At 36.1% G+C, this 27,170-nt stretch overlaps 2 protein-coding genes across 2 annotated transcripts in view; both read right to left on the bottom strand.

The window, feature by feature from the left end:
• LOC148939641 (uncharacterized) overlaps nt 1-27,170 on the bottom strand; it is a 363,231-nt gene that overhangs the window by 320,819 nt on the left and 15,242 nt on the right. Inside the window, exon 2 of the mRNA XM_089106934.1 lies at nt 2,803-2,906. Within this exon, the coding sequence (XP_088963060.1) occupies nt 2,803-2,883 (81 nt within the window). The 5' untranslated portion in view covers nt 2,884-2,906. The remainder of the gene's footprint in view (nt 1-2,802; nt 2,907-27,170) is intronic.
• Nucleotides 6,787-7,194, bottom strand: LOC148939643 (uncharacterized). The gene has a single exon (XM_089106933.1). It carries the CDS (start codon nt 7,192-7,194, stop codon nt 6,787-6,789), a length of 408 nt encoding a protein of 135 aa, XP_088963059.1.

Below are 27,170 nucleotides of genomic sequence, written 5' to 3'. Positions count from 1 at the left end.
GGCTCAGGGGGGAGGCGTCATCCTCTAAGACCTTATTTCCGGAACTTAAAACTGCGTTGAACAAAATGGCTATCTCGAAATTTTGATTGGATGTGTTTGGGGAAAAGATCGGCGTGAGAGGGGTGTTAGGGTTTCTCCAATCACTGTCTACTACTGAAAAGGGCACAAGCCCTTTCAGTTTCCACTCAAACAAGCCTTTTTTGAAGTTTCTATTACAACGCTTTCTATAAAAACCCTATATGCCCCACGGCATAACTTACAACCCTTGCCCTGAGGGCTGTGGGGGAGTATCCTCCTCAAAACATCATTTCTATCTTGAAATCAACTACGCTGAACAAAACGGCTATCTCAAAATTTAGATTGGATGTGTTTCGGGAAATGGTGGGCGTGGAAGGGGTGTTAGTTGCCTTCCGATCACTTTCGACTATTAAAAAGGGCACAAGCCACTCCAATTTCCGATTGAATAAGCCCTTTTCGAAGTTTCTACGACAATTTCTTCGATACGAAGTACCCTGGTCTAAAGGAAAAAGATAATAAATAATACATTGTGCCAACATCGTTCTCATATGCCCCCAGTGCATAACTTAAAACCCTTGCCCTGACCCTGCCTAAACCCTAGGCAGCGCTATTGCGCCGCCTATGATAGTGGAACCACAATAACGACAGTGGTTAAGTATGGCTTCGAAACGTGGGCGCTTTGACATGTTGAGGAAAATATGCTGGATGTTTTCCGGTGGAATATTCTAAGGATAGTTTTAAGTAGCCGCTTGACTGACCATCTGCCAAACAAAGAGTTGTGCGATATATGTGGCCTAATCCCAGCTTATAGGGCCGTAATTAAAGGAAGCATACGATGGCTACGTAATGTTTACGGATGATACATTGCCAAAAAACGTGCCTTGTGGCCATTCATCGGAACGAAGGGAAAAGGAAGCCGTCATCAAATGGAATGGGATGAGATCAGAAGAGAAGATTTAAAGGAAACTGGAACCTCATGAAAGGGATTAAAGAGGATTTTTGAACAGATTTAGGTGAAATAGGAGTGTCTGCGACTATTTTGGCCTCAGGTGGCCTGGTGGTTCAATGAGATGTTAGTAGGTACAGTATTCATAACAAATTTGATTGGCATCTTATAGGCTGCTCTTATGAATGGGCATGTCGAGAATGAGACCGTTCCCTCAAAGATGTTAAACCAAATTCAAGTGAAATTCGGATAGCAACTGTCTTTATAAAGAAAACTAATATAGCAAAACAAAAAGAAATTTTCTAATTTTTTCTGAAAACTAATGGGAACTTTTACAAACTGGAAAGGAACTTTTCTTGACCGTTTTTACGATTCCGTTTTACGTTTTACGACCGTTTGACCGTTTTACGATTCCTATACACCATTTCATTCCAGCTTTTACCGTTACCGCGCTACAGAACTCTGGTAGCGGTGCAAAAAAATAGTAGTTTTGCTCTACAAGAGTTACAAATTTTTGCAAAATCTGTTTTTGGATAAACAAAAACATTCGTATAATAAAGTAATTTACCAACAGTGTTTTCTTCTCTGTGTTACCTAGTTTGCGGTAATATCAATTTAGTATTGAAATTTAGTTAACTGATCAATAATTGGCAATTTAGTCTTTTAGGAACAGCAAATAGGTAGCAGATTGGCCATAGCCATATTCGTCATAGATGGCATATAACGTTCTTTTGTCGATGTCATTTTACCATACTATTCATAGATTCACACAATACATGCTCCAAGGGAGTAATCAAAAGATTTTTCGCGTGGGAGGTGGCAAAAAAGTAACCTTTATGTCAATAATTTTTAAGTTTTCTTAAGGAAAGTCTCAGATATGATCTTAATACACAATCTTGCATTAAGTAATCTGTAAGCGTTCGTAACATCTCTCAGCCAATAGCTGATCTGTAAACTGCGACGTAATGCTAAAGAACGAGCAACAGTTTCCAAGGAGACTTTTGCAATCAAGTTCAGTTGATTTTTCGATTCTCAGATGAGAGCTTGCGTTCTTTTGCCTAAAGACATGTGACTATATCAAGTTAAAGAGACTGTAACGACTGTTACAGAAACTGCATCTTCGGGCTCAGGGATTGAGTTAAGACTTATAGGAAGTTCTTTTCCTTTTTTTTGGGGGGGGGACTTGCAAGTTTTGGAGGAGAGGGCAAATTATTGTTTGTTTGGTAAGCCAAAACAGTGTACGCAAGGCCGTATGCAGGTTGGGGGTTTGACCCCCCCCCCCATCCTGATGTCCGACTCGTAAAAATGTAACAAAAATGAATATAAACAAATTTTTATGCGTTTTTTTAAGTTTTTTGTACCCCTCCCCCCCACAAAAAATCCTTTTGTACCCCACCCCCGAAAAAAATCCTGGATATGGCCCTGAGTTTACGCTACGATTTTTTCTTTTTTATGCGTATCGTTCGATATACTTTTTTGCTTGCCTTTTACCCAGGCTTTTCAATGCTGTACTTTACATGCTCAAATTTCCCATACATCTGACAAGGAAGAGAAAACCAATTTTCTTAAAATATGGACATTAAAGAGATTAATACGAATATTTTCCCTCGGATTTTTGATTATGCTTTAGTAGCCTTGACAACACAATGTAACATGATCGCTCAAAGGGAAAAAACAGTTAGGTGATTTTCTGTGTCGAACAGACGAAAGGAGTTACATACTCCGAGGGGTAATGGTATATTTTTTATAGGGTGTAAATGATTAGGTTCAATATCCACACTCTGTATGTTTTAAGATTAATTTTGATTTGCAAGTTATTGGCAGAGAAAACAACTTACCTTATGGATTAATGAAGGTCCCGTAGGGTGTGTTGGGCTTGGATTCCCGCGCTGAAGTTCAAGTTCTGGATTCTTTGACATTGCATAGGTGCCGATTCGTCACACTAAAACATAATGACCCTTTAGATAAGATAAATATAAACATCAGTAAAACGAAATGAAAAAAATCAAACCAACAAACAGGCATACATGGGTGTACGCAGGCCCATTAAACAACCAATACATTTTTTCTTAGAGAGGGGTGAGCAAGGCTGCCGCAAAATCCACTGTAGAAAGTGTCCTAAAGTCGGCAAGAATATTCGAAAACACTACCCCCTCCCCCAAAAAAAAAAATCGATCTTTTCATTACAGGTTTCTTTAAAAAAAAAGTTGTAACTGCGTTTTTAGGTCCTAAATTTGGTCAACACGTTACAATGTAAGAAAAGTAAACTTACTTTTCTTGCATTACTTTAGTTTTTGCTTTACAATTGTTTCTAATAATGTCTAATAAATATTAAAGCATGTCTTCCATACAAAAAATGGGTGGCTAAATACTGTTGCAACCCACTTTCAGAGTCCCCTGTTCATGAATTCCTATTTGTGGACTCAATATATCCAATCACTTCAAATAAAAGCCTCTTCTTCTTCTAAGAGTTCCATTAACCAATACAGCACAAAACAGTTTCTTTCTCAAGAGTTTCCAGTCCTAGAGGGCTAGAGACTTTGTGCTGTGATTTCAATTGTATTGTTTATTTGTGCTGTGATTTTCATCAGTTCAGTTGCATTGTTGTCAGCATTACAGGACATTATTGTCAGCATTGTCAGCATTATTGTCAGCATTACATTGTCAGCATTACATTATTGTCAGGCAGTATTTTCAATGAAACTGCAAAAAAAAGTGTCTTTGAAAATCTAAGGGGAGAGGGGATTTGACTTTGCTTCTCCTGCTGACTTGGTGCCAGCGTCGAAAGAACAGACACCATCCTCCTTCAGTAAACCTGGTTCTGCTTCTCTCATTGATAATATTTTTACATGCTTACCAATTAAAGCAAATTTTGCTGTTTCAAGTGATATATCGGATCATTTCCTGCTGGTTTCAGATTTAGATTTTACTTATAAAATACCGCAGGTAAGTAAGGAACGTCAAGTACGGTTAATAAATAAAATAACATTAAAGCACCAGAATGAAAGCCTTGGTCTGTTGGATTGGCAGGATGTAATATCCACGGAGGATACAGATGTGGCAACTGATACTTTTCTAAGAAATTTCAATTGCTGCCTTGATTCTAGTTGCCCATTTGTTACGAAGAAAATTTGCAGAGAAAAATTTCCTATAAGGCCGTGGATAACGTCTGGAAATTTGATATCAGTTAAGAAAAAAACCCAGTTATTTAAAAAGCAGTTAAAGAATCCAACTGATTTAAATATTAAAAATTTCAAAATAAATTAACCGCACTGATACGATTGTCGAAACATAGGTATTATAAAGAGTCTTTCGAAGAAGCTCAAAATTCTCCTCGCAAAACGTGGTTTTTAATTACTTCTATTATAAAAAAAGAAAAGAACAAAGGAATTCTAAGTTTTCTGAAGTTATTAGTTTAGAAGATGGTTCGACTACTAACAGATTGGAGAAAGTGGCTGATATTTTGAATACTTATTTCGCTAGTTTAGGAGAGAAAATTGTTTCGTCAGTAATGAACCAGTTTGATTCATGTAGTAATAAACATTTTTCTTCATACCTTCCATCTCCTCAAAGTAATTCAATTTTTCTTGGGCCTATTTCTCGGTCTGAAATAACAAAAAATAGTGTGTGATCTAAATCCAGGTAATTCAGCGGGAATTGACGGGTCTAGTTCTATAATTGTTAAAGAAATATTGTCTGCAGTAATTTTACCATTCCAGCATATAATTAATCTTTCATTTCAACCTGGAGTTTCCCCATCTGCTTTTAAAGAAGCGAAGATAACTCCGCTTCACAAAGGTGACTCTCCTGGAAACCCATCTAACTACCACCCTCTTTCTATTTTGTCAGCATTTTCTAAAATATTTGAGAAGGCAATTTATAAGAGGTTCTATGACTTTCTTAAATCGTTTAATTTTTTCACCAATTCCCAATTTGGTTTTAGGTCTGGACACAATACTGAACACGCTATCATTGCTCTCATATAATATATTCATGAATGCTTAGATAGAGGTGAAATTCCTGCAACAATATATTTAGATTTCAAAAAAGCATTCGATACAATATCCCATTGTATTCTTTTTCGTAAATTGGATAATTGTGGGGGCGCGGACCGGCGTCGGATCTAGTTAAATCTTATCTAGATAAGAGAAAGCAACGAATAGATGGAGGTAACTTTCTCTCTTCGCCTGTTCCTCAGTCCTCGACGGTTGAAGTGCCTCAGGGCTCTGTCCTAGGTCCTCTGCTTTTTCTAGTTTATATAAATGATTTTCACCGCGCTTTGGCAATCCCATGTCTCAGCACACATTTTGCTGATGATACGGCAGTTTCAATTTCTGAGAGGAATGACGAGGAGTTGGAGGCGAAACTAGATACTGCATTTTCTATTGTTCTTGAATGGTGTTCTGCAAATTTTATTGCTTTGAATTTATCAAAAACTAATTTCATAATTTACGGCAGGAAGTCAAATATATGCCATCGTATTACCCGAGTTACTTCTTCAAAGTATCTATTATCAATACCTCGGGTGAAAGTGATAAAGTGCTTTGAACTCATGATTGATGAAAGGTTATCTTTTAAAACACACATTCAAAATATACGCTTAAAGATTTCGAGGTATATTGGTTTAATGCGGAGGTTGAAGCATTATTTGCGCTACTCTGCTTTACGAAGCATTTATTTTGCTCTGATTAAGTCTAATATTAATTATTGTTCTCTAGTATATTTATCTACATTTAAAAGCCACTTTAAACCAATACAGATTTTACAAAATAAAGCAGTAAGAATCCTCAAACTTTTTATTTCATCGCCTATTGCACTTCCAAATAAGTCTTCTACAGCATTTTTATATAGGCTACTTATCTAGATATACTTCCAGTTTCTCAACAATTTACTTTTGGAGCATTTATTTTCAAATTGAATTATGACATTAAGAAATTACCGCCAGATTACCTCAATCAAAGTTTGTTCTCCCAATCACAAGATTTACATCGTTATAACACGCGACAAAAAAAGAGTATCTACATTGAAAAGCATAGTACTGAGAGATCTAAATTCGCCCCGTTCGTGTTAATAGCCCGGTGCTGGGATGCTCACAAGGATTTTATTGATAAATTTTCTTCTGTCTATTTAATAAAAAGGAATCTTAAATTTCATTTAATTCAGGATTACTTTTAATTAATCGTCTTTTTAATATGACTAAGTTATTTGTTTGGATTGTTGTTCTAGGTGAATGTGGGCCTCTCGGCTATCTTTTAGTATTAATTTATATTTAATAATATTGATTTTTTTTTATATTTATATTTGGATCCTGGGCTAGCTGCTACTTTCATATTATTGTTGTATTATTGTATCTTACCCGTCGTAATTATCTTTGCATTGTAGTGTAATTTGTTATTGTATCTTTGTCTAGGCCTAGTTTTTCGAGCTTGTCTCCCCATGGGCCTATGTCAATTATATACATGTATATGTTAATAATAAAATGACTGAACTTGAACTTGAGCCGCCGTGGGTGCATCTTCAGGTCTTATTCTTCCCTTGCTTAGGAAATGATTTAAATTATCAGACCGTCTTGTTCTTGAGCGACCATGTGGTCACTCCCATCCAGCGACCACAGGGTCGAAATCATACACAATGCGACAAGGGATTTCTTCTGATATTCTGAGGAGGTGGCCGTACCATCTCAGGATATGTTGCGCAACTTTCAGGGATAATGGAACCTGCTTCGTACGGGACAGGAGGTTGATGTTGCTGATGAAGTCTTACCAGCGAAGTCCCTCTATCTTTCGAAGTCCTTTACTTTGGATTACATCCAGCTTCCTCAGTCATGGTGGTTGTTGGCCACGTTTCCGTGCCATATAGTAGAATTGAACCGACAGATGCATTACATATCTGCATCTTTGTAAGACGGCTAACAAAAGGGTTGCCTTAGTAATTCTTGCGTTGACTTCACTCTCGACTTGTCCATCATTTAACAGAATAGAGCTGAGGTACGTGAAATTCTTCACACCTGCTGCTTGATTTTGGAATACTTCGACTCGATGAACATAATTTTGTTTTGCTCCAGCTAATTTGAGCCCAACCTTGAAAGCGTCTTCTCTCATAACTGTCAGCGCTGCACAAAGTTCTCCGAGGGTATTTCTCATGAGTGCCAAATCGTCAGCGAAGTCAACATCGCTTAAAAGTCTATCACCGAACTTCAAGCCGAAGTTTAGTCTGGTAGTGGTCTTCATCATCACATAATCAATGACAAAATTAAATAGTTTTAGAGCCGCGGAACATCCCTGCCGAACTCCTTTACAAATGCAGAATGGCTGGCTACTTTCCCCATTGACTTGTACACAGCTTGTCGTTTGTTCGTGCAGTCTCTCAAAGAGTGAGCAGTAATTCTTGGACAGACCCGTTATTCTTAGTATGAGCCACATAGACTTTCTATCTCAGAGTCAAAAGTGGCTTTGAAGTCGACAAAGCCTATGTACGCCCTCTTTCGAAGCCCCCTTGTCTTTTCTATCACTTGCTGCAGAGTGAATTTCTCTTTGCTTGTCGAACGACTGGGCATGAATCCTGCTTGTGCGATTCTTCGGTCCCCCCCCCCATTAAAACTAACCCCATTAAACCCCCCTCTAAATTGTGTTCAATTTAGACTATATTGTCAATTGTCTGTATTTTGATAATTAATGTTTTGGATTTAAATTATATTTCAGACAATTTCCCTTCCTTTTTTATATATGCCTACGATGAAAGGTGCTCTCTCCAGTTCAGTATTCTAAGATTTCTTTTGTTGTCGCCTTTAGAGACTGGCAATAGGTTTTGCAGGATTAATTTCAAAAATTTTGATAAGTATAAAAAATTTATTTATTTAGGTAATTAATTTTAAAAACCAAGTTTTTCCAATCGAAGTAAAGAGCTAAGATGAAACTTAAAACGGTCAAAACTTAATACCTCGCAGTTTATGCGAATATATATCTTCAATATTGGTTCAAATAAACTGACTTGACACGTAATATTTCCCTAAATTGGTAAAACCTTAAAAAATTAGCACTTTGTTGAAAATACAAAAATGAACGCAACAGAACACAATCAGGCGCCCAAAATTAATTAATCGTCCTGTGGAAAATAAAGAAACACATTTAGAAGACCCTCAATAGTTTTTCAAAGGCCTTGAAATCAATAAAATTTTAATCTTCTCGAAGCCTCAAGTAAAATCAGTTTTCAGTACAGTTCTAGTTAATTTTTGTTAAGCTAAAAATAAAGTTTTTATTCTTTTCAGGTTTAAAAAAAACTCGCAAAAAACCTTAAACAAAGATTTTTGTTTCAAGGCATTGTAATTCGCACCTCCCTTAAACTTTCTTTAAATATACAATCTGAAATTTTGTCAAAATAAAGGGCCCAAGGGGACCCTTTGAAATTTTATAATCTCATATAATCCTTTAACTGAGATTTTATATGAGTAGTTTAACGTTAGAAAAGATAAAGTAGCGGATGGAGATGTAGGAAAATTATGTGAGAAATATTTGAAGGTTAGGTTAGGAATTTTTAGAAATTTATTTTCTAAATATGAAAAGGAAGAGGAAACAAGGAAAGGAGTTAAATCTTCAGTATGAACCAAATACCACAGGATAAAAAGAAAGAAAAGAAAGAAGAAATTAAAAACATCTATTAAAAAAGGATTTTGTATATTTTTCAGTATTATGAAGTCTATTTTTGAAAAGAGGGTTCAATGGGTTTATTATCCTCGGTATCTTTGAGAAGTCGAAGATCAAAAATATGTTTTTAGTTTGAAATACTGTCCCAAACAGCATACGTGGAAAATTTAGAAGAATTAAGGACATAAAACGAATTACAGGTGTGGTTTGCTCTTAACTAGATAGCTAAAGGAGGGGAGGGGAGTACCACTAAAAAGGAGGGATTGTAACCCTCTCATTACTGGTTTAAACTTTATTTGGTTTAAACTGGTTACTGGTCTTACGGGCTTACTGGTCTCGTTACTGGTTTAAACTGGTTAAACGTGAGCAGAGAATGCAGGGTTTAAACTTTAGGTGAGGTTTTTTTTCTCCCAGAGGGGAAAATATCGACAAATTATAACGGTACCGTATCGGTACAGTATCGATATATCGATACCTGACCTAATCCATATCGGTTGGACCTAAATTTGCCCCTACTGTTCACGTATAATATTTGCAAGGCCGTACCCAGGATTTTTTTCGGAGGGGGTTTTACTAAAAAAAAATTTGCTTTTTTTTTGGGGGGGGGGGTTACACAAAAAAACTCAAAAACGCATACAAAATTTGTTTTTTCCATGTTTGTTACGTTTTTACGAGTCAGACGAACATTTCGGGATACGGCCTTGCATTTGTTATTGGGGTATAAAGCTCATAGCACAGTGGTAGAGCGTTCGAAAAAAAAAGAAGAACTATGACATTGAATTTTAACATAAAGAATTAAATTTTGATCAAACAGTTCTTGGTAACGAACTGTAAGTAAGGAACGACTAAGCTCATCAGGATCCGAACTCAAAAAACAGTATTTCGACAAACATAGATTAGTCAAGGACCTTTATCTTTATGACTAGATTAGTCATAATAAAGAAAGATTGCTAGAAAATAGTTGCCAGGCTTCAACGAGCTAAAGAAGGTTTGAATATGGAATCTAGGGCAGAAACAAGCGCTGAAAACGAACATCTGGTGGCGCATTCAAAATTCCTTGCACCAATTGCAAAAAGGGCGTATCTGCAGAATAAGAAAAAAACAACGATTGGGTATATTTTTATTCTGGGGAGCTTTCTTGAGAATTTTGTCTGGTAGAATATTTTTCAACGAGTGCAATTTCAGATCCAATTCCACTAATGAGGGATTTCATGAGTAGAGGGGGAGTATTATCCCTCCAAACTACTACTACCTTGCCTTCATTCGCACTTGCAAGCATTAATAATTTACGAGTTCTTGAAGTGATCGACATTAGCGTGAAAAATTTTTATACTTTGTTCAATACGAAGTATTTTTGCAAGTTCTCTCCCCTCCCCCGATGTTACCCAGATATTTCACAGCTCGGACACCGTCTTTGCGCTTCACTTATGCACCTAGCGGAAATTTTACAGGAGCGCTACCTAGCAATGCAATCACATTGCAGGAACGAAAATATCATCACTTTATTAGTAATCGAAGATTTTAAAGCCAACAAAGAACTGACTAACTGTCACAGAAGAAGAAGAAGAAGTCCAAGTGATACAGACGTCCAACTAATACAACTAATACAGACGTCCAAGTAATACATTTAATACAGACGTCCAACTGAAATAATTTTATGGTACCAACAAATTAGTACTTGTGCTTGTCTGTCCTTAATTTCTTTCTAAAAAAATATTAATAAAGGTTGTCTAGTTAAATCAGGGTTATTCAAATATTTATTGTTACTGAAGAAGTTCAAAGAATTAATTTATTATTAGCATACTGCTCATACTGTATAGGGATCATACTGTTAAATACACCATAAATCTTGATTCGGAAAGAAATTCTGGTCTGGTTGGTGGAACAACAAGCCAACTAGCAGTCGAAAAGTGGATTAATACCCTACTTTTTGTTGCCTCAGTTTCGTCTCCTTTGTATGACCTTATTAATATGAATGAAACTTCAGAGCTTGATTCTCCGCATCACGAAGATAGCTCGAAATTTATCGAAGAGCCGATAATCCTTGTAAAAAATGCGCGTCCGTCGGTCTGGCGGGTCACTCAAACCCCTTTGGTATAACTGAAGAAATCCTTATGAATATGATAAGCGATGAGCGGGCCAGTCCATCGGTTGCGAGCTCTTTACTTGCAGCTGAGGAAAGAGGACTTGAAGCTGTAGTCAGGTATGTTAGAGGCGAAAAGCCTTTTCAAACGTTGAAGTAATAGATGTTGCTTCAAGAAAATCGGGAAAAAAACGAATGCCATTGGACAAAGCGCAACTTTTTTAAGAGCTTATGACAGTGAAGAGAATCCTGTGTGGGATAGATTCCACTACTAACAGTGGATTAAAACAGCTTAAAAAAGGATCTATCTCTGCAGTTTTTTTTTTTAACGTACTTCTGTCGAGGCTAGGATTCAATATGTGTTCTTTAATTTATTCCAAGTGGCTTCTGTTTTGACGCCACTAACTGAATGGAGTTGCAAAGGTATTATCACCTTCCTGTGCAGCCCCAATTGCTCTGTTCCTCCCCCTTTGACTATAACTACAATGCAAGTACAGGAAAGTTGGTTTCTGGTGTCACCACTTAGGTATGTTTTAATAATGCGTAGTAAGGAAGCTAGATCTGATTGTGCTCATAATTTTTTCTTTTTTCTCTCGTTACCTTATTCTGTTCACATTCCAAGTTAGAATCTAGGTCGAAAAACAGAAAATATAGCTGATGACGTCATCGAATATGCAAATTAGGCGATTTGCGGCCGCCTATATTCGTTTTCAGCAACCGATTCTGCCCCTGGTAAATTCCTCAGACCTTCTTTAGCTCGTTGATGCCTGTGAAGTTAGAATTTTGTTGGCTGGGTCCCTGACTAAATAGATAAACAAGATTGGCTGTTTATAGTGATCATGAGAAAATTTCCCTGATTTTCGAAAAAGGGTAATGTAGCGATAAAAATTCTTATGCGGCTATAAAGAAATTGTGGCTATAAAAGAAAGGGACTGGGCTTAATTGTGGTCATAAATATTGACCGCGTCAAATCTAATATCGCACCCTGAAGCTGTGAACTTACACCTTATAAGTTCTCCGATAGCGCCGCTTATAGCGCTAAAGATCGTGCCAACAAGGCCTGCGCCACCCTCAATTAATGAGAGACAACAAAATGTGTAGCCATATAAATGTGACCTCTTTTCCTTGAGCTATCTGGAGATCAGATTCCCTGGGAACGTATCTTGGAGACATGCGAACTAATTACCTGTTATTAGACTAGATGCAGACATACAAAATGAAATAAACACAGGTAAAAAGCAATAGATTTATTGAGACTTACATATTTAGGTGAACAACAGTAGGTCACTTCAAATGACAATAACGGTGACTGAGATACAACAATGAAAGAATTGTAAAGATCGTACGCTGAAATATTTCTATCAAATGGTCCTGACTCTCCTTTACGAATACCTCCAAAAAAGCACTTTTACCCCACTATCAAACGTAGTTTTTTTTTGTCCTGCGCTCTAAGAACTGGCTCAAGTGGCCCAAGGATGCGAACCCTTTGTCCAATAAATTGTTTTAAATATTTCTGATGATTCAAACGTTCACACGGTTCTTATCATTTAAACTTCCTTAGAAACATTGTGCGTAGCATCTTTTTTTTTTATTGCCCACTGTCTTAGAGAAACCCAAAGCTTGGATAGCGCTGTTCTTTGTCTGAGGCTAACTGCAATTTATCTCTTTGCTGATTAAGGACTTTTATTTCTTTTTTTTGACACTAGATTTAAACTTAATTATAGGAAGTCGGAACTATCCTTAGAAAGAAGGAACTTTATTTTGGTATTTTAAATATATCGCATTTTACTCACGGTACATATTACCCTTCCCATTAATTAATGACGTCCCGTCATTAGCACTTGCTTGCCTTTGGGCTTTTGAAATGTTCGCAATTTATTAACTATATATTCTACATAATTCATGTTTATATTTATATTTTGGCTTAATCAGGAGTGCTAAAATTTTCTCTATTGCTTTTCTTATTTTATTCTACATCCCAATTTAAAATTAATCTACTAGACTCAGATTATTCATGGTTTCTGCGTTACTATTAAACTAACGATTTTTTTTCTACACCTAACGCTGCTTACTTTAAAATTTTAAAATATATTGGGGCTCTTCCACCTTTACAGAGGATTATTTTTTGAATTCACTTTTTACAAGGTTTTTTTTGCTGTCTATATGGCACACTACTTTCTATCTACGCTACATTAAATGAATAGCTCGACAACGCAACACATAATTCTATCTGGACATCTAACACTACATACAAGAACAATTTAAAATACACAATTTTGGGTTCACCCTATCCACTGGTAACATTAGAACACGTTCATTAGGGAGATTTGGTGCGAATCGTTAAAGATAGGATGTTGGTGTTTTTGAGTTCTCGAAGTTTCTAAGAAGTAACATATGATAAGTTACACCTATACCATCAACATTCGTGTTTTTAGCCTACTTAATCCTTTCGTTGTAAATTATTATCCTTTACTCTTTTCGTCCTGGCAAAAACGTTTTAAGCACTTATGTTATAGTTTCTTCATGGTATAGGTGTAGCCAGAGTGTGTTCAAACCATACAATTTCTTTAATTGCCAATTGAGAAATGACTCTTTCAACTTCAGGCATGGTAATATACTATCAGAGTTTTTTCTCATTTGTTTATTGAAAGTTCGCGGGGTGTTTTATTATTAAGGAGCTGACACTGGAATGGCGTTTATTTCTTTATCGAAACGTATTTTCTGGGATCTTTTGAAGTACAAAAAAGATATATTCTCGTATAAAATTATTCATTCGTGTCTTTTTTAAAATTGGTAGTTCATGACTTGCGTCGTTTAACGATTTCAGTGATTCATTTGTTAATCATGGGGAACTTGCAGTTTCGATTGGCGATAGGTTAGAATTCAACAATATTGACTCCTTCAATATATTGTCTTTAACTTGTAGGAGGGGCATATTATCACTAAGGGGTTGGTAACTGGGGTTAATTTTGGTTTCCAGGTCCATTATTCAGAAACTATCTCGTAACATTTATGGGATAATAGAGATGTGAACTTTTCACAGAAAGGAGATAGGATGAATTCCAACAGATAGTTGAAAGGGATCTGAAGTTTGAGTCTGTGACACATAAATAGTTTTTTGGGTCATCAGGTTTCATACCTGTACATTCATATAGTACATTGGTCCGAAATTATTGTCAGAGGTGATATTTATATACATATATCTTTTACTGTTTGATGGGGTTCTGAGAATTTATGTGATTAAATAGTTCGATAATCCACCGGATTCTGATATTCAAATATAACGCTACATGATCCGTAATATGGTTCATGGTCAAAGAAACAACGATTAAAAGGTAACTGTAATTCTCGCAAACGAAGCTAGGATTAAAATTGCCTGAAGTATATGGTGAGTTCTCTTCGTTGGTTGAGGCATGATGAAAACAGATGCTACTAGGTTGTATCTGCACTGGGCAACTCATTGTAAAGCTCAATATCCAATGTGTCAATCCACTTCCTGTAATAAAAATAACGAGGCAGAATCACACGTTCTTTAAAGTAAATACATAGTACAAATAAGTCACGTATCGATTGGCTACATGAATTTTACGCTACGAGACAGAGTTAAATAAATACACTAATATTAGTACACAAAACGAAATTTTTTATCATGTTGGTGGAAATATATATATGTAAAGTTCCCATTGGGAAATTCAATACATAGAAGTTTTTCTAAGTTGTTATAGCCTAACGACGATTTAAAAGATTAATTCTTTAAGTGTAGTCTCTCATTAAGCTTTCTAATATACACTCCTACATACACGTTATTTTAACTTCCTTCAATACTCAGCTAATCTTATATTAGGTGGAAATTAAATATTTAAACAGAGTTTATTCTGCATTGTTAAATTTGAGGCATCGTGTTGAAGCAAACTTCGTGCTTACATTATTAACGCACGTCCGCGCTGGTTAAAAAATGCAGTTTGGGGCATCATATCCGCCCTGTTTTATGTAAACAATACTACAATAAGGGAAAAAGAAATAGCGAGGACGAGTGGACACCTCCATACCCACTCGTTTTCTAATGTCCTCCCTTTTTCTTGGCTTAGACGTTCTCATGGGGTTCTGGGTTTGACCTCTGCATTTCAGCCGTTTCCCCGTGTTCTTCTCTTGGTTTTCGCCTTCTTAGTCTCAGGATTTTTCCGTAATTACAAGTCAACAGGGTTCTTATGGTCAGGGAGGTCGCGAATAAGAAACATACGGCCAGTAGTATGTTCCACCAGAAATTGGATGAAAATAATCCGTATCTATCATCCACATACGTTAATCTATGGTCTTCATTTGTAAATAGGGGAATCTGGGAATCTAATGCTTCTCTTATTTTTGTAAGCCTTATTGTCTCTTTATTCTTTTCTATTTTGGACCATATCGAGGTTTTCATTTCCTCGTTTTCTATATTGGGAATAGTGTACGACAGGTTAATTGCCTTGAAGTTGGTCATTTTGGGACTTATTATTTTTGTGCTCGTGGTAATTAACGGCGTTCGAACAGTTGACTCTTTAGTTACGAGTCGACACCCTTGTTTTATCGTTATCGTACCCATATTTTGTAATAGTAATTCTGTTTTGTAACTCGGGTCTATTCTTTCTGTATTATTATAACAAGACAAAGTTCCAACAGTTTCTCTTGGAACAGAGATCATGATAACATTCATCAATATGAACAGGATCCAAGGGAACGGAATTCATGATCCTTATGATCCGGTTCATATCCACGAATATGGTCAGCCCAAATTTAGACACTTCTGTACTGGTAGTTTTTTTTTGTTTTTGAAGACATCAATCTTTGTTAGGACCTGGGTCGATTTTTCAAAGAAAATCCGAGGGGACCGTAAAAACCCAACAAATTAAAAGCTGCATGGGCTTTGAGTTCCTCCCCAGGCTTCCCAAAAAACGTGGTCCAACGCCAGTTGTCGTCCTCAGTAGACCACGAGCTTCCTACCTTTGGTTATTTTCTGTTCCAACCTTTCTCTCTGATCACCAATGTTTTGACATCACTCGTATTATTATTATTTTTTTCATTAATATTGACTTGGTTAACTTTACTTGTACACTGTTAAATTTATTATGGTGGATCACAAGTTGATTTTCATAAGGGATTTGAAATTTGTCTTTACATTAATTAGGGATATTTCCATCTGTCAGGTTTTTTAACCGTTCTGCCTGATTGCGTCATCATTTTCTCCTCCGTTTCTTGAGGTTTTTTATTTTTCGGTTTTTATAGTAAAAGAATTTCAAAATTTTTGTATTGTTTTTTCAAAAATTCTTGCCCTTTTAATTTCGTTTGTTTCGCGTGTGCAGCTGCTGAAGTCGGTCTTGATTTCCCTATTTCTTTAACTACTATATGGTCTGATTCGCCGTCAGACTCTTCGGAACTGGTTTCCGACGAATCCGGATTAGAAATTTTAGAGGTGGCACTTCTTGAGGTAACACCTGCCCTTCCTTCGTAAATTTCTACTCCTCTGGAAGTAGAAGGTTTATTCTCTAAGTCCTCGCTCTGAGTTTTCAACCCGGGAGATTTGAAAGATTCTTGACAGCTTTGGGAGGAATCAAGAGTTTTTGCGGGGTTTCTCCACTGTTTGAATGTCTTCAGGAGGATGGGGTATTTTTTGCACAAATGTTTCCCTCCATGAAGTCCACTGATTAGGTTTTACCACGGACACAGTTATATCATGATATTGTCCTTACTGGTCCTCCTTGGGAGTTTTATTATCGGGCAATGTACTTTGACTCGTTTTTATGGGGAAATATATTAAATCCATAGCTTCTCGCAGGTTTGTTTTAGTTAAATCTTTGGGAGGAGTTTTCTTTACAGTAGTACCGGGGGTTTCTACAGCTCTGTTTAATTCCTCCTGTAAGGACAGGGGCCTTTCTATTGGTGTTGCAGGGGAAATTATATCGTCTGGAAATCTTTTGGGGGGACAAGGGGTCGAAATTCTATCGGATAAAAATTGGGTTTTTGGAAATATCGTATAATCTAGTTCTCCTGCGCTCGCCGATGAATAGCTTTTTTGGATCTTTTGGTGTTTTTATTTCAGGAACAAATCCTGGTATTAGGGATTTTTTCTTAGGAATAACTAGATTTTTCATTGCTAAAAATTCTTCAAAGTTTTCCTCTTCACAATCATCTTAAGAATAATCTTATTTAAAATTCAGAGGTTTTAGCTCGGACAATCTTGATTTAGGTTGTTCATTTTGCACATTTCACGAATCAGTAGAGTAGGGACGTGATACCCATCTGTTAGACCATTCGGCTCTTTTTATTCTGCTAACATGTGCCTTGTAAGTTTTTCCGCTATCGGGGTTCTCCATTTTAAAAGTATAATCGTTATCGTACTTTTTGACTATTCTGTACGGTCCAGAATATTTGTTGGAAAGTTTTTTTCCTTCCGTTTTCGCCTCGTTCTTTAGGTAGACGCAGTCTCCTACTTTGAAATCAATAATCCTCTTGACTTTGGGTTGGTTTCTTAGCTCTTGGTTCATTTTACATTTTCCCAGCTCTTGCCTAACTATTTTGTAAGTTTTCCTCACACTATTGATGAATTCTTATTTGTAATCTTCCGAGCTATTATAATACTGCCGAGATTTAATAATCTCATCATACGGGACTCTAAAATCACGACCAAAAAGTAAATAAAATAGATTTTCTCTGGTTGTTTCTGAATAAACAGTGTTGATTACGTTAGTTAAATAAGGTAAGAATTGATCCCAGTCGTTCCTATTGTCTTTTTTATAAATACATAATACGTTAGAAAATATTTTATGTCTATTTTCTATTTTACCATTAGCTTGTGGGTGGTACGGAGCTGTCACCATTTTCTCTATATTAAGAAAACTCATTAAATTTTTTGTTACCTTTGAAACAAAATTACCTCCGTTGTCACTCAAAACCTTATTTGGAACGCCAAATTTTAAAAATAATTTCGCTAACGCCTTACTAGTGGCGTAAGCACCTTGATTTTTTAATGCTTTTGCAAAAGTAAATTCTGAAAAATGGGATATAACCGAAAGAATACAGGAATGATCTCTGCTGGAAAAAGATAAGCCTGCTCTTTTTTCGCATAAGTCGAATGAGGGAAAATCAAAGAGGTACTTTGCTACTGAGGCCTTTCCCATTGGAGGATTAGGATAAGCTGGAGTGATTTTTCTTAAGTTGCATACTTCGAATGTACTTACAAATTTTTTAAGTTTTGTTATTGCCGACGGCACGTAAAAATATTGTTTTAATTTATGGAAAAATTTCGTTACTCCTAAGTGTCCTCCTGTATCTGAATGAAAATATTCAAATGCAGGCACTAATAAGTTTGTTGGTAATACAGGTATTATTGAGGTTTGGTTTCTATTTGTCTCAGCAGTCACAAATGTACATAGTATTTCTTCATCAAGATCATAGTAAAAATTATCTATCTCTTTTCTAAGAGTTTTGAATTTATTCGGTAACGCATTGTCATTCACATAATAATCAATCAGCGCTGAACACAATTCGACCTTTTTTTGCTTTCTTTTTATGTTTTCTAAGGACAGGGTACAATAATTAACCTTATTTTCCTTTACTGTGTCTTTGACTTTGTTTTTCTTACGTCCATGTTTGCTCTTAGCATTGATAGCGTTAACTTCATTTTCCTCAGCTTCCGACGGAATATTTTCTGGGTATCTACTCAGAAAGTCGCAAGCTGCGTTTTGTTTTCCCTTTAAATGTTCAAATTCGTAATCTAGGTCTTGGATTTTCATAATCCATCTAGCTAGAATTCCCGTGGGGTTTTTAAATGTGCGCAGGTACAGCAAGCTTTTATGGTCTGATCGTAGAAATTCCAATAAGTGTCTAAATTTATCCAAGTGGTGGATTATAGATAATAATTCTAAGTTTGTGGCGGAATAACTACTTTCGCCTTTTGATAAAGTTATACTCGAATAGCATATAACTTTTTCTATTTGTTTTTGTTTATGCGTTCCCTCTAGAGGATTAAGGTTTTCTACGGGGATTATTGGTGAAAGAATAGTGCCAATGCCCTTTGAACTAGCATTGGTTGTGACCACAAATTGTCCGTTTTCGAAATCAGGAAGTGATAATATTGGTTCAGAAGTGAGTGCCTTTTTGAGACGGTCTAGGGAAGTTTGAGCTTCCTGGGACCAGGTAACATTATGGGAGTTCCCTTTAGTTAATTCCGTGAGGGGTTTCGCAATTTGGGCGTAATTGCACACGAATTTTCTAAAGTAGCCAGTAAGACCTAAAATTCCCCTTAACTCCTTCATAATTCTGGGGGGCTTGAGGTTATCAACACATTTTATTTTATCCGGGTCTGGGAACATCTTTCCGTGTGTCATAACTACCCCTAAAAATTTAATTTCGGGTTGAAATAAATTTAATTTCGCAGGCTGGCATTTCAAATTACCTTGTCTTAATTGCTCGAACACCTTAGCTAACGTTGCTAAGTGTTGTTCGGCATTTTGTCCCACGCATATGACATCGTCGAAAAAATGAATGATATTCTTCAATCTTCTTAACAGGTGTAATAGGGGTCTACATAGCGCGCTTGAACTTGTTTTAAGTCCAAAAAGTACTCTCAAGTATTCATATGAACCACATTCAGATGCTAAAAATGCAGTTTTATGGACATCTTTTTCGGCTATTTTCACTTGGTGGTAGCCTTGGGTAAGGTCCAAAGAAGTAAAAATTTTGTTTTTGCTTGAAATTGAATCAAGAATTTCATCTATTCTTGGTAAAGGAAATTTATCGCAAACTACTTGTTTGTTAAGGGCTCTATAATCTACTACAAGTCTAAGATCACCATTCATTTTTGGTACTAAGATCACTGGTGCACTATACGGACTTATAATTGGGCGTATAATTTCATTTTTTTTTCTAATTGATGGATTTTATTTTTTAACCACTCTTTGTGCTTATACGGCACACGATATGGCTGTTTCGCTACGGGATTACCAGTCGCTAAAATTGAATGTTCATAAAATGGTATCAGCCCGATGTCATTTTCAGATGCAAAAAACACATCTTTAAAATTCCATAATAATTCGCATAATTTTTTCTTGAGTTCCATGTCCGTAATATGATCCATATTAAATTTGTTTAAAAATTGCGATTTAGTTACAGTATATTTGTTATTTAAAGTTTAAATTCTGTTAACTAGTTTTCTTTTAGAATTTCCTCATCTATTTAGATCATTCTCCGATAAAACTTGTAATTGAACTAAACACGTCCCCATCTTTATTGTAATTGTATCCTTTTCGTGGTTATTAGTTACCCAAATAAAACCTTCTCCTTTGTCGTAAAATATAATCTGTTCCTCACATAGCAAATTTTCAGGAATTTCAACTGATGGGGTCGCAAACCATATTTCGGATGATAACCACTGGTTCAATCATCTGTGATATTTGAATTTTTTGCATCGTTTTGGGAGAGACTTTTGTTTTCCTTATCGCGAATCCGTAATATTGCTCTTTATTTTCATTGTTTATTAGATTCATACTGAAGCTATGTTGCGCCATTGCGGCATCTTGCGGCGTCACGTTGGGTTTTACTATGTTTTTCTATAATTCCGCTATTTTCTTAATTTCGTTTGACCTGTACTGTCGCATACCTCCTATTTTTATTTTCGCAGATTCAATACCCTTACTTTTCAAATTTGCTTCATCTCTGCAATGTCTTTCAGAATAATTGGACAAGTTTCTGATTATTCCTTTTCCTCCTTGCGAGACATGAGGTTCAGGAGATTGCGATATTATAACGTCAAACACTTGGTCTCCTTTTACATTATCTTCGTATCCCCTGTTATGATTTTTTAAGGTAGAAATTTCTTCCCCTACCTTAGCCGGGTAGACAAGCCTCTCTTTTGCTACGTCTAATAGTACTCTATTGAACCTTAAAAAATTTGCGCCTATAATTGCTTCATACGGAAAGTTATCGCATATTAGAAAATTTGTCGGAAAGATCCTATTGTCTCCTCTTACGATTAGGCAAATTGAACCTCTTGCATCCAATTTATACCCTGTCACACTAGTTTAATTGGGATTATTAAAATTTCTTTGTTGCCTAATATGCAGAGGCAACATATTAAATACGCATGAGCTTATGATATTGACTGTAGCTCCGCTGTCAACTAAGGCCTTAAAGTAATTTTCTATACAAAAATCATTAAATATAGGTAACTTGTTGTTAATATCACTAAAAGACGGCACTACCATGGTTTTGGACCTATTAAATATTCCGGGCACCCTCTGGGTCAAATTTATATTTATGAGGGGCCTGAAACGTTTCCCTGAGGATTTATTTTATGTGTCGGTGCCTGTAATAAATATTCAGACGTATGAGTTTCCGTAGGCATATCTAATTGATTTACGTCTGTCTGCCTTCACCATGTATTATTATGGTAGCGTGAATGTCCCGTTTCGGTGCTATTTGTTGGCACTGACTGCCTATGTCGTTGGCTTGCAGAATTTTCATTTCCCGTTGGTAAATTTTCGTGACTTCTATATAGTTTTCTCATATTATATTGGCTTTGGCGAGTATTTGGGTTTTCAAATCGGTAATTAATTTGTCTGTTGGGGAGAGGGTTATAAAAATTTTGTTGGTACGCGTCGTAAAGTACAGATTGGTGCAATCTTCCCTGGCTATAGCCTGGTGCCCCATTGGTACTAAAATTTTTTCTTTTTAACAACTGGTTGCAATAATTTTGAATGTTGGCGACTGTAATTCTGGGTATGTGGTTCGGGTCATAATAACACTCTCTTGTGATATGCCCAGGTCGATTTTAATTATAGTTATATATTTTAATTATTATTATTGTATGGTTATTTTCATAATTGGATTGTTTGACAGGCTGAAAACGTACTGTTTTCTGCCTAGCGGGTCCTTGCATTTTATTTCTTTGTGGCACTGGGGAGTTATCCCTTGAAAAGAAATTGGGGGACGCCTGATCGCTCTTGAAGTTTATGTTCGCATTTGAATTGCCTAGGCTATTTATTTTTGCTTTACTGTGATTTGCCACCATCGTGTCGACTTCGATCAATCGCTCTACCTCCTGAACTGCGAGATCCAACTTCTGAATATTTTTGGATATTACCACTCTATATAGTTTTGGGGGTAGCCCTTGCAAAAAGGTATTTAGTATGACTTTTTTATACAGTTGCCCTGAACCTCTTCCGTATTTTGCCTCAACTGAAATGCGTATATTATCAAGATATTCTCTTATATTTTGTGAATAGTCAAAGGACACCGTTTCGTGTTTTATTTATTTATGGAACTGGTTTCGATAAATCTATCTTTAAATGCTTTTAACAATTTGTCCACCGTATTTATTAGCAAGTTGGCGTTATTGCCTATGGTATGTTCAATCTTTTTTAGAAAGGTTAAGGCCTGGCCTTTTAATCGTAGTAGGAGGATGTCGACTGACGCTTCTAGCTCTTTTTTTGTTAGTTGTACAAACTGGGCCAATTGGACATTGATTTCGTCAATATCTGATTGACCATTGTACTCCGGGATAGACTTTGCTATTTCTATATTTTTCGCGACCAACTTCTGCACTATTAATAAATCCTTAAGGTAGTTTGACATTTTTTTGCGGTTGAAGCAACTCAAAATAAATTTATTTTTTGACTAAACCTATTTTGAGAGAGACTATTATCTTTTATGAGATATTTTAAAGGATTTCCTGTCGTAGCTTAGCGGTTATAGGCCTAAACACTTTACTTATATGTCTGTATCTCTCCAATAATTAAATTCAAATTACAAAGTTTATAGCGTAATTAGTTCGCAAGTATTCCTCCAATTTCCGGCTGCGCCATTTGTAGCGATGAAAATTACTATGTGACTATAAAGAAAGTGTGGCTATAAAAGAAAGGGACTGGGCTTAATTGTGGTCATAAATATTGACCGCGTCAAATCTAATATCGTACCCTGAAGCTGTGAACTTACACCATATAAGTTCTCCGATAGCGCCGCTTATAGCGCAAAAGATCGTGCCAACACGGCCTAAGCCACCCTCAATTAATGCGAGACAACAAAATGTGTAGCCATATAAATGTAACTTCTTTTCCTTGAGCTATCTGGAGATCAGATTCCCTGGGAACGTATCTTGAAGACATGCGAACTAATTATCTGTTATTAGACAAGATGCAGACACATAAAATGAAATAAACACAGGTAAAAAGCAATCGATTTATTGAGACTTACATATTTAGGTGAACAGTAGTAGGTCACTTCAAATGACAATAATGGTGACTGAGATACAACAATGAAAGAATTGTAAAGATCGTACGCCGAAATAATTCTATCTAAATGGTCCTGACTCTCCTTTACGAATACCTCCAAAAAGCACTTTTACCCCACTATCAAACGTAGTTTTTTTGTCCTGCGCTCTAAGAACTGGCTCAAGTGGCCCAAGGACCCTTTGTCCAATAAATTGTTTTAAATATTTCTGATGATTCAAACGTTCACACGGTTCTTATCATTTAAACTTCCTTCGAAATATTGTGCGTAGCATCTTTTTTTTTATTGCCCACTGTCTTAGCGAAATCCAAAGCTTAGATAGCGCCGTTCTTTGTCTGAGGCTAACTGCAATTTATCTCTTTGCTGATTAAGGACTTTTCTTTCTTTTTTTTGACACTAGATTTAAACTTAATCAGAGGAAGTCGGAATTATCTTTAGAAAGAAGGAACTTTATTTTGGTATTTTAAATATATCTCATTTTACTCACGGTACAGTAGGAAACACTCTCAAAACGTCAAGCAATCTTAATGGCTGTTTGCCATTCATGCAGTTTGCAATCTTAATGGCTTAATCACTTAATGGTAATCTTTAGGTTGTTTGGTACTGTATGTTTTTAGTTGATTTTTTTTTTGCTTATTTTTCACCCATTTTTCTAGAAGTTTCCACTGAAAAATGTTCTTTCTGGTATCTTTATGGCAAAAATTACTACTTCTTCCCCCTAGATTTTGAAAATACGTTTTAAGGGCCGTATCGAGGTTTTTTTTCGGGGTGTCTTACAAAAAATCCGAGGGGGTAGAAAAAACTTAAAAACGCTTCAGAAATTTATTTATATTCATTTTCGTTACGTTTTTACAAATTTGACAAACATTTTGGAGGGGTTCTAACCCCCTAACCCTCCTCGCTCCTTGTACGTCTTACCCCCTTCCTTTTTATCTAGGTGAATCGACACCTCTAAAGGAGTGCTAGGCCGACCCACCCCTATTAATACGTTTCAAAGAGTTCGTGATAACGAACTGTAAGTAAGGAGCGACGCAGCTCAATTGTAAACGACTCTAAAAAACAATTTTGATGACAATAAGTGCATCAAAAGAATTGAATCTTATGCTTATTCAAAATATATAAAGTTCATCAAGTTTAATGTAATCCATCAAAAATTATGGGCCAGAGAAAACGTGCCCAATTTTCGAAAAAGGAAAAAAACCTCCCCAAAAAGTCAGGCTATCTTCTTGAAAATCCAACTATCATATTTAACATATTAGAGAACATTACTGTAGAGGTTTCAAGCTCCTGTATACAAAAATGTGGAATTTTGCATTTTTGACCAGAGGAATGATTACGGATGCACGTTAATTTATTTGTTTTCCTCAAGGGTGATCCTACCAAGCAATTTATCCTAGAAGATCGGAAGAGGGTTCACTTTATCATAAATAAATATTTCTAGTGCCCTTTTTAAATGATCAAAAATATCCACACCTCTTCTTCCCCCAAACTCAAGGATATCTCAAAACTTTGAGATATCCATCTTATTCAGCATAGTCGAAAACTCCAATATGCCTTTTATATGCCTTTGGGGATTACATGACCCCTAATGGTTCATGGAAAAAGGGATGCAATCACCAAGCTACACAATTTGCACATTGCTCACAACACACAATTTGTTATTGGGACAGATAAGGAATTTGTGGAGGGGGGGGATGTTTTTGCGAGGGGATTTTCCATGGGGATAGTTTTAAGTGGAGAGGAAGATCTGCAGGAGCGTGGGGATAACATCCACTCCTTTTGTCCCCGATGCCATCCAATCGAAATTTCGAAATAACTATCTGATTCAGCATGGTTGAAAGGTCCGATGACTAAGCCTTTAAGGAATATATAACCTCCATAAGGTCCCTGGAGAAGTGGCTGCAAGTGCTAAGTTAAGTAATTTACCGATTGTTCACCTAAAGTATTCGCTATTGGGAAATATACGGATTTTTTTGGAGAGGGGGTTTCTTACGGGGGGGGGGATTAAACTGGAAGAATTTTCTGTGAAGAGGAAAGTTTCAGGAGGAATTTTCTAGGGAATATTTTACACGGGGGAAGGGGGTTTCCTGGCATTACTTGAAAAACAATCAGATATTAAATAGAAAATAAAAGGTTTTTCAGCTGAAAGTTAGAAACAGTAGTGAAACTTGGAACGAACAAAAATTATTCAGTATATTAAAGGGGATCCCCTCCCTCTCCTCAACATCCCGTTCTTTACACTAATGTTTGACTCTTTGTTCCAACTATTTAAGAATGACTCCTGAAACATAAAGCCGTTTAATTAAAAGAAGAAGCTTTTTAAATCATTAAAACACTTTAGGGTAAAGAAGTACTTTTGAGGGGAGAACTCCCTTCATTTACCGAATAATTTCTGTTCAATTCAAGTTTTATTGTTGCTCCTTACTTTCAGTTTAAAAAAAACTTTTATTCAATTTTTAAAAACTTTTACTTTTATTTAATTTATCTTAAAGGAGAGTGAATCTTATCATTAAACAAATAATTTACAAAATTCGTGATTGGCCATATTTGAAAGGTTAATGCGTCGTACGGGCGTAACTGTTCAGTTTATATGCGTTGGGGAGGGGGTAATCTGAAGTAACCTTTGTTGGATAATCAGAAAGAAAAAGTTCACTTCTTACAAAATGGGTACTTTATTTCCGCCATCTGATTTATATATCAGAACTCTGCGATCTGTCGTAAGGTCCACCACGCTTGGTACACTTTCGCCACGCTTGGTCCACGCCACCTGGTGTTTGTGGTTTCTAAAAGCGGACGCACCCTTGCTATTAATTGATAAACCCACCTGGGCACTAGTTTCGAATCCGGTAAGTACGCGAGAAATGAAGTTTGGTTAATGCTAAAGAAATAAAACAAAATAGGATGAAAATATAATAGTTCAGGAACAAATTTGGGCTACGTATTTGCACATTAGGGGGATGGGGTAAAGCAGAGCATAAATTATATACGTTACCTCACCTAACGTAGGTAACTTTTATTCCCCCTAAATCCCAAAAATCTAAAGTTTCAATATAGTTCCCGGAGTGATAAACCCTTTGTGTATACAGCGTCTCATATGAATTACCGGGTAACACCTATCTGATCTTCGCAATACAGTTCTCGCTTGCTTACCGGATTCTAAACAAGTACTCCTTCCTTTTCCATAAAAGCTTGGCTACCATAAAAACAAGGAAGCCGATTATCTTAATTGCATGCTTGATTTGCGAATGACCTGTTTCAAAATGAATTATTTTTGTTGACCTACATAAATAGTTTCCAACATTCCTTATTTCACTTTTTTTATTTAAGGAGAAAAAATTTTAGCGTAAAGTTTAGCGTAAAGAGCGAGGTATTGACTAGGGGGCAAACACCCTGATAATTGTAACAATTTCTGTTTGTTTTAATTTTTAATCTTGCTCCTTACTTTCAGTTGAAAAGACTTGTTTTTTTTATATTTAACTTCTGATCATTTTTTAAATAATAATTGGAGATCCGGCGCCCCTTCATAGAAATGTCCCTTCCCCTATAAAAACATCCTCCATGGAAAGATCCTCCCACGTAATTGAAACAATGGACCCTTGAAACCATTCCTCCATGGAAAGATCCTCCCACGTAATTGAAACAATGGACCCTTGAAACAATGAACCTTGAAATTACCATTACGCCCTACGGGCGTAATGGTAATTTCTCCTCTCTAAACAGTTTTTTTAAGGCGCTTTAAAACTTTCTTACTAGATGCAGTGACCCGCTCTTTAATAGGTTGCTTCAACCACCGAGACATAAAATTTTTTTTACCAATACAGAGATGACACGGTAAGCACTTTTTTGTCGTAAGTTTTTTTTTCATAAAGAATAGAAAAAATGTTGTATAATGTCTAAGCAGCATCTTCATCCACACCCCCAATGCTGCAACAAAGATGTTTGAGCTTCTAAATTGCAATTCTATGTATTTTAAGGTACATAAAATTCTATGCATTTATGTACCTTAATTCTATTGTCAAGCTATATACCGTAATAATATAAAATGAAAAAGATTTCGTAATATACAAACATATGTCAAAACATTTTTTGGAAAGAAAATCAAATTGATAACATAGAAAAATTACATTACTACTGAAGAGGAAATAATGTTGTTTTCAATATATAAAATTTCACTTCAATTCGCTACAAATGCCGAAAGAAAGCCAAAATTTGGCTTACT

Source organism: Artemia sp. Qi Xiang Cuo, chromosome 21 (genome assembly GCF_049724085.1).
Source record: "Artemia sp. Qi Xiang Cuo chromosome 21, ASM4972408v1, whole genome shotgun sequence".
Classification (NCBI taxonomy): Eukaryota; Metazoa; Arthropoda; class Branchiopoda; order Anostraca; family Artemiidae; genus Artemia; species Artemia sp. Qi Xiang Cuo.
This window is presented reverse-complemented; position numbering and strand designations above follow the sequence as displayed.

Coding starts and splice junctions, on each gene's coding strand:
- LOC148939643 (XM_089106933.1), bottom strand. CDS start 7,194: ATGAAGACCACTACCAGACTAAACTTCGGCTTGAAGTTCGGTGATAGA.